The 16539-nt window shown below is 44.8% G+C and overlaps 1 protein-coding gene across 2 annotated transcripts in view; it reads right to left on the bottom strand.

Annotated features, from left to right (window-relative positions):
* Nucleotides 1-2503: 2503 nt before the first annotated feature.
* The window catches only part of LOC135056771 (sphingomyelin phosphodiesterase 5-like), a 226269-nt gene continuing 212233 nt past the window's right edge, over nt 2504-16539 (bottom strand). For both annotated transcript variants that reach the window (XM_063963999.1, XM_063912967.1), the window contains one exon: nt 2504-2796. In XM_063963999.1, coding sequence (XP_063820069.1) covers nt 2692-2796 — 105 coding nt within the window. In that variant the 3' untranslated portion in view covers nt 2504-2691. The remainder of the gene's footprint in view (nt 2797-16539) is intronic.

The raw sequence follows: 16539 nt of genomic DNA, 5'->3' as shown, positions 1-16539 counted from the left end.
CTTTCATGTGCCTTTTAGAATCTGCATCCCCAGTCCACTGCCGAGTCCATAGCCCTCTCCTGGCAGAAATGGACATTGCACTTATTTTAGATGCCAGCCGGCAAATATCCCTCTGTGCATCTCTCATGTATAAGACTGCGTCTTTTATATGCTCTATTGTTAGCAATATAGTGTCCTTATCTAGGGTATCAATATTTTCCGACAGGGAATCTGACCACGCAGCTGCAGCACTGCACATCCATGCCGAAGCAATAGCTGGTCTCAGTATAATGCCTGAGTGTGTATATACAGACTTCAGTATAGCCTCCTGCTTTCCATCAGCAGGTTCCTTTAGGGCGGCCGTATCCGGAGACGGTAGTGCCACCTTCTTTGACAAGCGTGTGAGCGTTTATCCACCCTAGGGGGTGTTTCCCAACGTGACCTATCCTCTGGCGGGAAAGGGTACGCCATTAGTAATCTTTTAGAAATTACCAGTTTCTTATCGGGGGAAGCCCACGCTTCTTCACACACTTCATTTAACTCATCAGATGGGGGAAAAACCACTGGTAGTTTTTTCTCCCCAAACATAATACCCCTTTTTGTGGTACCTGGGGTAAGATCAGAAATGTGCAACACATTTTTCATTGCCTCAATCATGTAACGTGTGGCCCTATTGGACATTACATTAGTCTCCTCGTCGTCGACACTGGTATCAGTATCCGTGTCGACATCTGTGTCTGCCATCTGAGGTAGCGGGCGTTTTAGAGCCCCTGATGGCCTTTGAGACGCTTGGGCAGGCACGAGCTGAGAAGCCGGCTGTCCCACATTTGGCATGTCATCAAACTTTTTATGCAAGGAGTTCACACTTTCACGTAATTCCTTCCACAAGTCCATCCACTCAGGTGTTGACCCCGCAGGGGGTGACAACACATTTATAGGCACCTGCTCCTCCTCCACATAAGCCTCATCAAACATGTCGACACAGTCGTACCGACACACCGCACACACACAGGGAATGCTCTGACTGAGGACAGGACCCCACAAAGCCCTTTGGGGAGACAGAGAGAGAGTATGCCAGCACACACCAGAGCGCTATAATAATACAGGGATTAACTGAATTATTTCCCCTTATAGCTGCTATATAAGTTATACTGCGCCTAAATTTAGTGCCCCCCCTCTCTTTTTTACCCTTTGTAGCTTTGATACTGCAGGGGAGAGCCTGGGAGCGATCGTTCCAGCGGAGCTGTGAGGGAAAAATGGCGCCAGTGTGCTGAGGGAGATAGCCCCGCCCCTTTTTCGGCTGACTTCTCCCGCTTTTTTCAGGAATTCTGGCAGGGGTAATTTATCACATATATAGCCTCTGGGACTATATATTGTGATGATTTGCCAGCCAAGGTGTATTATATTGCTGCTCAGGGCGCCCCCCCCCCCCATCAGTGACCGGAGTGTGAGGTGTGCATGAGGAGCAATGGCGCACAGCTGCAGTGCTGTGCGCTACCTTGTTGAAGATCGAGGTCTTCTGCCGCCGATTTTCCGGACCACTTCTTGCTTCTGGCTCTGTAAGGGGGACGGCGGCGCGGCTCCGGGACCGAACGATCGAGGTCGGGTCCTGTGTTCGATCCCTCTGGAGCTAATGGTGTCCAGTAGCCTAAGAAGCCCAAGCTAGCTGCAAGCAGGTAGGTTCGCTTCTTCTCCCCTTAGTCCCTCGTTGCAGTGAGCCTGTTGCCAGCAGATCTCACTGTAAAATAAAAAACCTAAAATATACTTTCTTTCTAGAAGCTCAGGAGAGCCCCTAGTGTACATCCAGCTCAGCCGGGCACAAGATACTAACGGAGGTCTGGAGGAGGGTCATAGTGGGAGGAGCCAGTGCACACCAGGTAGTCCTAAAACTTTCTTTAGTTGTGCCCAGTCTCCTGCGGAGCCGCTATTCCCCATGGTCCTTACGGAGTCCCAGCATCCACTTAGGACGTCAGAGAAAAAGACAAGACATACACCAAATGTTTTATTACATGAAGACACCTACAGACCCGCTGTTTGCCAATTTATTACTTACAGATCCATGGAACAGATCCTGTTCACTCCATGGAGGATCCACAGGTTGTTCTATTGTGTTGTCGCTTACTCAGACTGGGCGTCAGAACTGGTCAGCCGGGTCCTGAAAGTCTGCATCCAATAAAGCAGACCCTGGGCCTGCCACGCCTAGAAAATGAGGGTAAAGCCCCAGTCTTGTAAAGCGTTGCCGATACGCTCCGCACCAAAATGCTGCAGCTCCCGGGCACTGCATGGCAGGACCCATTCCGCACACGTGCCAGAACACGCAATCAGATTGGTATGTAAGCCATCAAGTTCATCAGGTCATCAGATACAGCCTGTGTTTGATACATTACACATGCAGTGCGTTATCTAGACATCATTACGCAGCAAGAAAACTACATACTAGAATCTTTATAGAATGGAACAGAACTAGGATACCGATGTTTTGTTACTGATGTGTCGGATGGTATATCAGACATTGTAATGCTAGTAAAGTGCAATAGTTTTGTTTATTTTACTTTTAGGTCACATAAATGTACAATATAATGAATGATCCTCATCTGACTTGGTAAACAAGCAATATCTACCAAGCTTGGTAGCTGCAAATACAGAACATATATAGTCCATTAATTTCTCAGGTCACATTGAGGTATATGCGTGTCAGTATTACATTTACAGTCAGAGAGAAGTATTTCCAGACAGTGAGAGGGACAGGTGCAGTGATACGGGAATATGATCCGACAGTCCGGCCAATTGTGTGATAAACTGGAACTTATCCACAGCCTTGAAAAATAAGAGAAAAAAACAGTGAATGGAAAATATAAAACAGGAATTTACTACCTACCGCTAATTCCTTTTCTCCAAGTCTGTAGTGGATACTGGGGTCTTGTACTTTAGTACCATGGGGAAGTCCCAAAGCTCCCAAATGGGTGGGAGAGTGCTGGGACCCCTGTAAAACCGCCTGACTGAACTGAAGGTCATCCTTCAGAACCTTGTTTTATTTTTTCAAAAAACTTATCTCTAAAGAATCTATTATCTCCAAGCTTCTTAAAAAATGAAGATAGAACAATACAACATGGAGATAATCTTTCCTGGCTCCCACCCGAACCAAAAGGCTTTTATAAATGTGGAGGCAAGAAATGTATTACATGCAACTATGTACAAGAAACCAAGTCCAAATTCAGTAATAGCCACCAATACTCTTTGGATATTAGAAGTTTTATCAATTGTTCTTACATTTTTTATATACTCACCTGCAGTTGCAACCTAAAATATTTGGGTCGAACAACTAGAAAACTATGCGTCAGATTTTTGGAACATCGGAGGAATATTCTCAACCATATACTGACACAGTGGGGTAAATTTACTAAGATTCGTAATTTCCCGTTTGAGGTCAAAGTTCAATCACGAATGACATCGAAAGTGTAAATATGCAACTTTTTGAATTTATTACGACTAATTTACTAAGCTGCCGTATTTTGCATTTTCGGTTTTACCGATGTCGATGTCATTCGTTTTTTTAGGCAGTGTTTTACGTGAGTGACTTGTAAAACACTGCCGACTTTAATACAATGAATCTCGGCCGGATCTGAGAGATCCGTGCTGGGCTTCATTGTGCACCTTGTAAAAAAAAAAAATGTTTAAAATAAAAAAAAAAATTGCGTGGGGTCCCCCCCCTCCTAAGGCAAACCAGCCTCGGGCTCTTTGAGCCGATCCTGGTTGCAAAAATATGGGTAAAAAAATGATAGAGGTTCCCCCATATTTAAACAACCAGCACCGGGCTCTGCGCCTGGTCCTGGTTCCAAAAATACGGGGAACAAAAAGCGTAGGGGTCCCCCGTATTTCTGAAACCAGCACCGGGCTCCACTAGCCAGATACATAATGCCACAGCCGGGGGACACTTTTATATAGCTCCCGGCGGCCCTGGCATTACATAACCAACTAGTCACCCCTGGCCGGGGTACCCTGGAGGAGTGGGGACCCCTTCAATCAAGGGGTCCCCCCCCTCCAGCCACCCAAGGACCAGGGGTGAAGCCCGAGGCTGTCCCCCCCATCCAAGGGCTGCGGATGGGAAGCTGATAGCCATTGTGTAAAAAAATGAATATTGTTTTTAGTAGCAGTACTACAAGTCCCAGCAATGGTGGGAACTTTGTGGTCAGCGGTTGACCGAAAGTAACCTCACCGCTGACCACAAAGTTCCCACCATTGGTTACAATGGAGCGCATAGGCGCTACATTGTAACACTGCCCTGTGCCGCCTGTCATACAGTACAGGAGCACACAGCCAATCAGGAGGGTGCCACAATGTGGCGCTCCCTGATTGGCTGATGAAACCCTCTTAGACATCAGTCAGAGGGGGTTTCTGGCATTCGGGGAAAGGGGTACCATGTGAAAACATGGGGCCCCTTTCAGTTCGAGGTCGGGTGTCCGTTTTTTTATTTTGACAAGTACCTGGATTACAAATGGATTAAAAGAAGAAGAGCCTTCTACACTGGATTTTGTGAGTATAATTTTTTCAACAGGTACACCATGGATTCTACATGGAGAAGAGGACCGACCCTCGTGTGAACATAAGGTAAGTATGTGTATATGGAGGTGTGTATGTATGCATTAAAGTTATACTTTCAAGGTGTGTGTCTTATGTTTTTATTGGGGTATTTTTTTAGTAGTAGTACTACAGGTACCAGCGGGCCCGGTTTTCCTCCGCATGCTGGTACTTGTGGTTCTCCAAGTACCAGCTTGCGGGGGAGGCTTGCTGGGACTTGTAGTACTGCTACTAAAAACAATATTCATTTTTTTTACACAATGGCTATCAGCCTCCCATCCGCAGCCCTTGGATGGGGGGGGGGACAGCCTCGGGCTTCACCCCTGGTCCTTGGGTGGCTGGAGGGGGGGGACCCCTTGATTGAAGGGGTCCCCACTCCTCCAGGGTACCCCGGCCAGGGGTGACTAGTTGGTTATGTAATGCCAGGGCCGCCGGGAGCTATATAAAAGTGTTCCCCGGCTGTGGCATTATGTATCTGGCTAGTGGAGCCCGGTGCTGGTTTCAGAAATACGGGGGACCCCTACGCTTTTTGTCCCCCGTATTTTTGGAATCAGGACCAGGCGCAGAGCCTGGTGCTGGTTGTTTAAATATGGGGGAACCTCTATCATTTTTCCCCCCATATTTTTGCAACCAGGATCGGCTCAAAGAGCCTGAGGCTGGTTTGGCTTAGGAGGGGGGACCCCACGCAATTTTTTTTGAAAAAATAAACACTTTCCCATCCCCTTCCCACTGATAAACATGCATGGATCTCATGGATCCGTGCATGCCTATCCAAACACGGGATAAAAAAGCAGGTCTGTTTTTTTTAGCACTTTTTCACGAATTGTATTTCTGCACGGCAGTGTTTGGCTATTGTCGGCAGTGTTTGTGATTTGCACTTTTTAGTAAATTACCGATTTCTACCAAATTGCAGGCGTATTTGACCGATGGTGTATTGATTCGTGATTTTTTCCTAACACTTCCAAAATATTACGAATGCCCTCATCACTGCCGAGATTTTTGCTTAGTAAATTACCGAAATGACACTTTGAAGAAAAAACGGCATCTCGGTCAAAATCAGGACCTTAGTAAATATACCCCAGTGTATCCAAGCACTTTCATGAGCACCATAATGGTGATCCAGGAAAGCCTAAAAGTGATGGGAATAGAATATATACCAACTACTAGAAGGGGAGGGGATCGCTCTAAGAAGCTCTGCAAACAGGAAATTTATTGGATGCATAAAATAGGTTCAATCTATCCTGAAGGTTTGAATGAAGCAGTAGAACTGAATATACTATTATAATATTTAGTGTATCCACTTACTTCCTCTTTATATATAATTATTTAAATATTCGTTTTCCCTGATCATTATAGTATTTTTGAACGTCATCTCTGAATCTTGTATACCTGCCTTCTGCCAAATTATACTAAATTGAACTTCAAATGTATGAAAAATAGATCAAAATGAAGAATGTTTCTAATGTTCATAATGAATACCAGAAAGAAGCTGGAGAAATAGCTAACTCATATATATATATATATATATATATATATATACACACACATACACATCTCCAACTCCGGCACTCATAAATGTAATACGCCCGGTGCCTTCCACATTACAACCAGCACGGCTGCACGCAATACACTCCTCCACTGGCGGCACTCAAAGGCTTTTCCAAAAGAACGACACAAGTCGGCTGTCTGTGGGCAACGTTTCGGCGCCGTGTAGCGCTTTTATCAAGCCTTATACAAAATGACAAACACATACCAGAATTTAAGTGCTCCCATCACCATGCCAGCAAGCTCCGCCCACTTCCGTTTCCTGGTCACCAAACAGACCGGATCGGATTGCAGTACGGTTGCCATAGTAACTGACCAATCACTACAGGTGTGTGCTAAAACAATACAAGACAAATACTTGTTACAATATTACATTAAAATTAAAAGCAAACAGCATACATGATCGGGCATAAATTCAATATACCAATATAATCTAAATATGTGACCACTAATACAGGTCATAAACTAGTAAGGCACCCCATCAGATGGAATACCAATTTTACTTAAATAGTGTAACATAGTGAATGTCAGAACATCAGTGTAATCAACTCTCATTCAATTAAAGACATTTAGACCCAAGTGCTCGTTTAACCCCCGGGGGACTAGAGTATCAAGACGCAAAATCCACTCACATTCTCGCTGTAATAATCTCAAAGATTTATCGCCACCCCTAATTAGGGGTGGCACATGATCAATGATACGATACCTCAAAGTAGAGAGGCGATGGCGGTTCCACCTGAAGATCTATTAGCATCAAAGAAGAAGGATAATTGTTCCAATCGCCATGTGTGGACCAATAGATACATATGAGCCCGTTTATCAACAAAAGAGCAAAAGCTCTATGGCCGTTAATACAGATGGATAGAAATCTTCCGGCACTGCAGCAGAAATCGCTAATGATCAGTTATAAGAGAGGGAAGAACCTCAGAGATTATCTTGTACGTAACGATGTATCAGGTATAGCCAAACCTGATAGTAGCAATATCTTGGGTAAACCAAGGAATGGCTGCTATAAGTGCCCAAAATGCACCACATGTGGGTTTCTTCAGACGGGACCCGGTTTTCACCATCCTTTCACGGGTCAGAAATTTGATATTCGTTATAGGGTAACTTGTACAAGTTGCTTTGTTATTTATGCCATTACTTGCCATTGTGCAAAGGTGTACATAGGTAAGACAGAGGTTATGTTTCCTGAGCGCATGGCACAACATCGCGCGGCCATACGGGCAGCATTGAATACTGGGACTAGCATCCAGCCGGTTGCACGCCATTTGGCAGAGACGAAACATAACCTCTCTACTTTGAGGTATCGTATCATTGATCATGTGCCACACCTAATTAGGGGTGGCGATAGATCTTTGAGATTATTACAGCGAGAATGTGAGTGGATTTTGCGTCTTGACACTCTAGTCCCCCGGGGGTTAAACGAGCACTTGGGTCTAAATGTCTTTAATTGAATGAGATCTACTGCAGTGCTTTCTATCGAGTTCATATTAAGTTGATTACACTGATGTTCTGACATTCACTATGTTACACTATTTAAGTAAAATTGGTATTCCATCTGATGGGGTGCCTTACTAGTTTATGACCTGTATTAGTGGTCACATATTTAGATTATATTGGTATATTGAACTTATGCCCGATCATGTATGCTGTTTGCTTTTAATTTTAATGTAATATTGTAACAAGTATTTGTCTTGTATTGTTTTAGCACACACCTGTAGTGATTGGTCAGTTACTATGGCAACCGTACTGCAATCCGATCCGGTCTGTTTGGTGACCAGGGAACGGAAGTGGGCGGAGCTTGCTGGCATGGTAACATAGTAACATAGTATCTGAGGTTGAAAAAAGACAATTGTCCATCGAGTTCAACCTATTTGTGGTCTCCTATGCATGATGATTTGACTAAAATTTCTGACTGATGCTGCTGTCAGCCGTTGCATTTTATCCCTATTTATAGTAACTATAATGCATGACTATGCACCATACACCTGGATATCCTTATCCAATAGGAATTTATCTAACCCATTCTTAAAGGTGTTGACAGATTCCGCCATTACAACTCCCTCGGGCAGGGAATTCCAAACACGTATTGTCCTTACCGTGAAAAAGCCTTTACGCCGTATTGTGCGGAATCTCCTCTCCTCTAACCTGAGCGAGTGTCCACGAGTCCTCTGTGTTGATCTAACCAAAAACAGGTCCCGCGCAAGCTCTGTGTATTGTCCCCTTATATATTTGTAGATGTTGATCATATCCCCTCTTAGTCTCCGCTTTTCCAATGTAAACATGCCTAGTCTTTCAAGCCTTTCCTTGTATTCCATTGTCTCCATGCCCTTAATTAGTTTGGTCGCCCTCCTCTGTACCTTTTCAAGCTCCAGGATATCCTTTTTGTAGTACGGTGCCCAGAATTGTACACAGTATTCAAGGTGTGGCCTCACTAGTGATTTATATAACGGGAGTATAATACTCTCGTCCCTAGCATCAATACCCCGTTTTATGCATGCTAATATCTTATTAGCCTTCTTTGCTGCAGTCCTACTTTGGGTACTACTGCTTAGCTTGCTATCTATGAGGACACCTAAGTCCTTTTCCAGTACAGAATCCCCTAATTTTACCCCATTTAGTAGGTAGGTGTAATATTTGTTCTTGTTACCACAGTGCATTACCTTACACTTGTCTGTGTTGAAGCGCATTCTCCATTTGGCTGCCCATGCTTCTAATTTAACTAAGTCGTTCTGAAGAGACTCGGCATCCTCCTCTGTATTTATAGCCTTACACAATTTGGTATCATCTGCAAAAATTGACACCATGCTCTCTAGACCTTCTGTTAGGTCGTTAATAAAAATATTGAACAATAGCGGTCCTAATACTGAGCCTTGCGGCACACCACTTAGCACTTCAGTCCAAGTTGAAAAAGATCCATTAACCACAACGCGCTGCTTCCTATTATCTAACCAGTTTTTGACCCAAGTGCATATTGTGCTTCCTAGCCCTGATTCTTGTAGCTTGTAGATAAGTCTCATGTGTGGTACAGTATCGAACGCTTTGGCAAAGTCTAAAAAGATTACATCCACGTCTTTACCCTGATCTAGGTTTGCGCTTACTGTTTCATAAAAGCCAAGTAAGTTGGTTTGACAGGATCTGTCCTTCATAAACCCATGTTGATTCCTTTTAATGACCTTATTGGTTTCAAGGAACTTCTGAATACTATCTCTTAGAATACCTTCCAATACTTTCCCCACTATAGATGTAAGACTAACTGGTCTATAATTACCTGGTTCAGCTTTACTTCCCTTTTTGAATATAGGCACTACTTCCGCTATACGCCAGTCTTTGGGAACCATACCTGATATAACTGAATCCTCAAAGATCAAAGACAGCGGTTTTGCCAGTTCAGAGTGAAGCTCCATTAGAACCCTTGGATGAATACTATCGGGCCCTGGTGATTTATTAATCTTTAAATGTTTTAATCGGTCACAGACTACTTCCTCGCTTAAATAAGTACCTATCAGTGTGATATTCTCATTATTGAGATTGTGTGTCAGTCCCTGAATTGGGTCCTCTCTAGTGAATACTGTTGAAAAAAACTCATTTAGTGTGTCCGCTATGTCATTATCATTTTTGCTTAAGACTCCCAACTTGTCTTTTAAAGGGCCTATACTCTCCTTTTTTAATCTCTTGCTATTAATGTATTTAAAGATTTTTTTGGGATTCGCTTTGCTTTCCTTTGCTACTAGTTTTTCAGTTTCTACTTTAGCCGCTCTTATTTCCTTTTTGCAATTTTTGTTACATTCCTTATAGTGCTGAAATGACTCTGCTTCCCCGTCAGATTTGTATTTTTTAAATGCTCGCCTTTTCTTGCCCATAAGTTCCTTAATCTTTTTGTTAAGCCACATAGGTTTATGATTTTTATTCCCTTTTTTGCTACTCATAGGAATATATTTGAGTGTATTTTTAGCTAGCAGGAATTTTAGTACCTCCCATTTCTCCGTTATATTTTTTCCTAAAAACAAACCTTCCCATTCAATATCCCTGAAAAATACCCTCATCTTTTCAAAATTTGCTTTGCTAAAGTTTAGAGTCCTAGTTGAGCCAGTATAGGGCTGTTTGTAGAAACTGATATTGAATGTGACCATATTGTGGTCGCTGTTTCCTATGGGTTCCCCTACTATAATACCCAATACCAAATCCTGATTGTTTGTTAATACCAGGTCTAAGATTGCATTGTACCTAGTTGGTTCCTCAATTAGTTGGACTAAGTAGTTATCATTTAGTGTGTTTAAAAACATATTGCCCCTAGCAGTATCACATGAATCGTTTTTCCAGTTTATCTCTGGATAGTTAAAATCTCCCATCACTACTATGTCTCCTACTCCTGCTGCTCTTTCAATTTGCTTTAGTAACAATTCATCATCAGATGCGTTGATACCAGGCGGCCTATAGCATACACCCAATACTAACTTTTTTATTCCTTTTCCCCCGCATGCAATTTCTACCCATAATGTCTCAACAGTGTCTACAGTCCCCTCCTGAATATCTTCCCATATATTATATCTTCCCATATATTGTGGTGGGTGATGGTGATGGGAGCACTTAAATTCTGGTATGTGTTTGTCATTTTGTATAAGGCTTGATAAAAGCGCTACACGGCGCCGAAACGTTGCCCACAGACAGCCGACTTGTGTCGTTCTTTTGGAAAAGCCTTTGAGTGCCGCCAGTGGAGGAGTGTATATATATATATATATTTTTTTTTTCCTACTGTTTATGGTTGTTGTTTTTCCTTGTTTAATAGTGTCCTTTTGGTGTGTAATCAAATTTTATTACAATCTAATATGGTATATATCTACAATCACTCTATGTGTAAACATCTTTTAAATCCATGGAAACAATAGAAAGAAGCCTTGGGATTGGCTATTAAGAGTCATATGCTAATGCCGACCAATGGTGTGTTAATTTCTCCCAATATCACGTGACTGGACAAGTCCAAGTCACGTGACATATCATTATTCCTATAGAAATCTATTGACTGTGGGTGCTCCATATAGAGATATGTAGATGGTTATTGTTTGTACATATGGTGTGGCGCTGTGTACTCCAGTCATGGAATTAGCATTGATCATTTTTCATATTTCTCATAATTGTGTATACGCTTCCGGGTCGCGTGATCGACGCCGGGTCCCGTGACCCAGCCGCGTGACCGGCGCCGCATCATGTGACCCAGAAGTAACACCAAAATTGAGATGAGTGACTAGGTGTCACATGATATTTGCAGTCATGTGACCGCGACTAGCCACCTATCAGCTATTCTCTGATGGGCTGTAATTTCAGTCGATATGTTCGAGCAACCTATGGGGCTCTATAAAACACAGTCACCATAGAGATCAAATATAAACAATAGATTCATTGGTGGAAGATCGATCTATCCACCTTCATTTCCCATATACAAAAAATAAAAGGTTTATTTAGTGAACAGTTTTGAAAAACAATGATACTTATAGGTGTAAATAGTAAGTGTATATAATAGGTCTGCCTCCTGGATATTTCACACGTTTTACATTGTATCTGAAGTGATTGGATTGTCAGCAATTCTCCTCATTAGTATGGGTATATAAATCCCATCTACGCACTGCCAGGTATCCTTTGATAAAGCTGCAATTCTTGGGGTGCAGCGAAACGCGTCAGGCCCCCCCTTTTCATCACCTCTCAGCTCCTGTGACCGTTCCTTTGAGTGTCTGAACCAACCCCGGATCCGCTACCAGCCTGTCTTTACATCACAAAGAGGAAAACGACAGCACCCACCGCATCTAATGAGGACAAAAACCTCCCATCATGGACGGTAACTTATGGAAGCTTTTCCACCTCTAATATACAGTGACCGGTAACTATTCCACTGAGTGCAATTATATCCTCATTGGGACTAGTGGACATACCTGGGTACTAATTCAGGAACAGACACCAAACAGATGTATATGAGAGCTCTAAAGGTGTATTTATTGATAACCTGTGTTTACCTGACACACGAGGAGATAGGTGTTTTAAGTTTTTTATGCTTTTTAACATAATAAATTGTTATATTATCATTATATCAATCCAATCATTTCAATTTTAGCGCTGCTTCTTTTCAGATTGTTTGAGCAGCATGTATGCAGCCTTGATCTGCAGCAGCAGGAAATGGAGCCTTCCCGCCTCAGGTCCCGTGACTTGCCGCCAAAACTGCACCGGGGACCCGCTAACCGGGGCCCCAGTGTAACACTCACCGCACCTGGCAACCTTCAGCATCTGTTAGAGGGTGGCGGCTCGCTGCCGGCGTGGGTACACATACTGACGATGAGTGATCAGCACCTCAGGAGCTCAGTGTCCTGTCAGCTGGGATTACGACCCATTAACCCTCAGGAGGTTGGTTCGGTCCCCCCTCTAAGTACCACGAACCAGGGCTACCTGAAAATAATAAACTAAAATAAAAAGGAAAAATCTCTGGAGCTCCCGAGAAGTGCACCCGGCTTCTTGGGTACATTTTTCTTAACTGAGTCTGGTAGAGGAGCATAGAGGGGAGGAGCCAGCACAAACATACACACACTAAAAGGTTTTAAAGTGCCAGGCTCCAGTGGACGCGATCTATACCCCATGGTACTAAAGTACAAGACCCCAGTATCCACTAGGACGTAAGAGAAAATAAGATTTTACTTACCGGTAAATCTATTTCTCATAGTCCGTAGTGGATGCTGGGGACTCCGTAAGGACCATGGGGATAGACGGGCTCCGCAGGAGACATGGGCACTTTAAGAAAGAATTTAGGTTCTGGTGTGCTCTGGCTCCTCCCTCTATGCCCCTCCTCCAGACCTCAGTTAGATAAACTGTGCCCAGAAGAGCTGACAGTACAAGGAAAGGATTTTGGTAATCCAGGGCAAGATTCATTCCAGCCACACCAATCACACCGTATAACAAGTGATAACAACTAGTCAACAGTATGACCAATAACAGAACATCAGGTCAAACCCAGATGCAACAATAACTTAACCCTTATTGAAGCAATAACTATATACAAGCATTGCAGAAGTAGTCCGCACTTGGGACGGGCGCCCAGCATCCACTACGGACTATGAGAAATAGATTTACCGGTAAGTAAAATCTTATTTCTTTGACGTCCTAGTGGATGCTGGGAACTCCGTAAGGACCATGGGGAATAGCGGGCTCCGAAGGAGGCTGGGCACTCTAGAAAGATTTATGACTACCTGGTGTGCACTGGCTCCTCCCACTATGACCCCCCTCCAAGCCTCAGTTAGATTTTGTGCCCGGCCGAGGTTGGATGCACACTAGGGGCTCTCCTGAGCCCTTAGAAAGAAAGTATAGTTTAGGTTTTTTATTTTCAGTGAGACCTGCTGGCAACAGGCTCACTGCAGCGAGGGACTAAGGGGAGAAGAAGCGAACTCGCCTGCTTGCAGCCGGATTGGGCTTCTTAGGCTACTGGACACCATTAGCTCCAGAGGGATCGACCGCAGGCCCAGTCCTTGGTGTTCGGTCCCGGAGCCGCGCCGCCGTCCCCCTTACAGAGCCAGAAGCAAGAAGAGGTCCGGAAAAACGGCGGCAGAAGACATCTGTCTTCACCAAGGTAGCGCACAGCACTGCAGCTGTGCGCCATTGCTCCTCATACACACTTCATACTCCGGTCACTGAGGGTGCAGGGCGCTGGGGGGGGGGCGCCCTGAGAAGCAATAATAACACCTTGGCTGGCAAAAACTCCACAATATATAGTCCCAGAGGCTATATATGTGGAAAATACCCCTGCCAGAATATGGAAAAAAGCGGGAGAATAGTCCGCGGAAAAGGGGCGGAGCTATCTCCTGCAGCACACTGGCGCCATTTTTCCTTCACAGATCCGCTGGAAGGAAGCTCCCTGGCTCTCCCCTGCAGTCTACACTACAGAACAGGGTAAAAACAGAGAGGGGGGGCACTAAATTTAGGCGCAGTATATATATTATAAAAAGCAGCTATAGGGGACATAACTCAGTTAGTCCCTGCATTATATAGCGCTCTGGTGTGTGCTGGCATACTCTCACTCTGTCCCCCCAAAGGGCTTTTGTAGGTCCTGTCCTCATTCGGAGCATTCCTTGTGTGTGTGCGGTGTGTCGGTACGGCTGTGTCGACATGTTTGATGAGGATAATGATGTGGAGGCGGAGCAGATGCCTTTAGAAGGGATGTCACCCCCTGCGGGGCAGACACCTGAGTGGATGGGCTTATGGAAAGTAATGAGTGCACGTATAGACTCCTTATATAAGAAAATTGACGACATGCCAAATGTGGGACAGCCGACTTCTCAGCTCGTGCCTGCCCAGGTGTCGCATGGGTCGTCAGGGGCTCTAAAACGCCAGCTACCTCAAGCAGACCCAGATGTCGACACTGATACTGACACCAGTGTCGACGACGATGAGTCTAACCTGATGCCCACTAAGGCCATTCACTGCATGATTGAGGCAATGAAAGAGGTGTTACACATTTCTGATATAACTACAGGTACCACTAAAAAGGGTATTATGTTTGGAGAGAAAAAACTACCCGTAGTTTTTCCCCCATCAGATGAATTAAATGAAGTGTGTGAAGAAGCGTGGGCTTTCCCTGATAAAAAATTGGTAATTCCTAAGAAGGTACTAATGGCGTTCCCTTTCCCGCCAGAGGATAGGTCACGTTGGGAAACACCCCCTAGAGTGGATAAAGCGCTCACACGTTTGTCTAAAAAGGTGGTACTACCATCTCCGGATACGGCCGCCCTCAAGGAACCTGCTGATAGAAAGCAGGAGGCGATCCTGAAGTCTGTATATACACACTCAGGCATTATACTTAGGCCAGCTATTGCGTCAGCTTGGATGTGCAGTGCTGCCGCTGCGTGGTCAGATTAACTGTCAGAAAATATTGACACATTAGACAGAGACACGATCCTGTTGACCATATAAAAGACTCAGTCTTATATATGAGAGATGCACAAAGGGAAATCTGCCGACTGGCATCTAAAGTAAGTGCATTGTCCATTTCTGCTAGGAGAGGCTTATGGACTCGCCAGTGGACAGGAGATGCAGATTCAAAAAAGCACCTGGAAGTGTTACCATATAAGGGTGAGGAATTATTTGGGGATGGTCTCTCGGACCTAGTTTCCACAGCAACGTCTGGGAAGTCAGCATTTTTACCCCATGTCCCCTCACAGCCTAAGAAGGCGCCGTTTTATCAGGTTCAGTCCTTTCGGACCCAGAAAAACAGGCGTGGAAAAGGCGGGTCCTTTCTGTCCAGAGGCAGAGGTAGGGGAAAAAGGCTGCAACAAACAGCAGGTTCCCAGGAGCAAAAGTCCTCCCCCGCTTCTTCTTCCAAGTCCGCCGCATGACGGTGGGGCTCCACAGGCGGAGCCAGGTACGGTGGGGGGTCGCCTCAAAAATTTCAGCGATCAGTGGGTTCGCTCACAGGTGGATCCCTGGATCCTGCAAATAGTATCTCAAGGGTACAAGTTGGAATTCGAGGCGTCCCCACCCCACCGGTTCCTAAAATCTGCCTTGCCGATTGCTCCCTCAGACAGGGAGGCGGTGCTAGCGGCAATTCACAAGCTGTATTCCCAGCAGGTGATAATCAAGGTACCCTTACTTCAACAAGGCCGGGGTTATTATTCCACACTATTTGTGGTACCGAAACCGGACGGTTCGGTGAGACCCATTCTAAATTTGAAATCCTTGAACACGTACATAAAGAAATTCAAGTTCAAGATGGAATCGCTCAGGGCGGTTATTGCAAGCCTGGACGAGGGGGATTACATGGTATCCCTGGACATCAAGGATGCTTACTTGCATGTCCCCATTTACCATCCTCACCAGGAGTACCTCAGATTTGTGGTACAGGATTGCCATTACCAATTCCAGACGCTGCCGTTTGGACTGTCCACGGCACCGAGGGTATTTACCAAGGTTATGGCGGAAATGATGATACTCCTTCGAAGAAAGGGAGTTTTAATTATCCCGTACTTGGACGATCTCCTAATAAAAGCGAGGTCCAAGGAACAGTTGTTGGTGGGAGTAGCACTATCTCAGGAGGTGCTGCACCAGCACGGCTGGATTCTGAATATCCCAAAGTCACAGCTGGTTCCGACGACACGGCTACTGTTCCTGGGTATGATTCTGGATACAGTCCAGAAGAAAGTGTTTCTCCCGGAGGAGAAAGCCAGGGAGTTGTCATCTCTAGTCAGAGACCTCCTGAAACCAAAACAGGTATCAGTGCATCGCTGCACACGGGTCCTGGGAAAGATGGTGGCTTCTTACGAAGCAATTCCCTTCGGCAGGTTCCATGCCAGAATCTTTCAGTGGGACCTGTTGGACCAGTGGTCCGGATCGCATCTTCAGATGCATCGCTTAATAACCCTGTCTCCAAGAACCAGGGTGTCTCTACTGTGGTGGCTGCAGAGT

Source organism: Pseudophryne corroboree, chromosome 1 (genome assembly GCF_028390025.1).
Source record: "Pseudophryne corroboree isolate aPseCor3 chromosome 1, aPseCor3.hap2, whole genome shotgun sequence".
In the NCBI taxonomy this organism is placed as follows: Eukaryota; Metazoa; Chordata; class Amphibia; order Anura; family Myobatrachidae; genus Pseudophryne; species Pseudophryne corroboree.
Note: the sequence above shows the minus strand (reverse complement) of the source record. Positions and strands in the feature narration are given on the sequence as shown.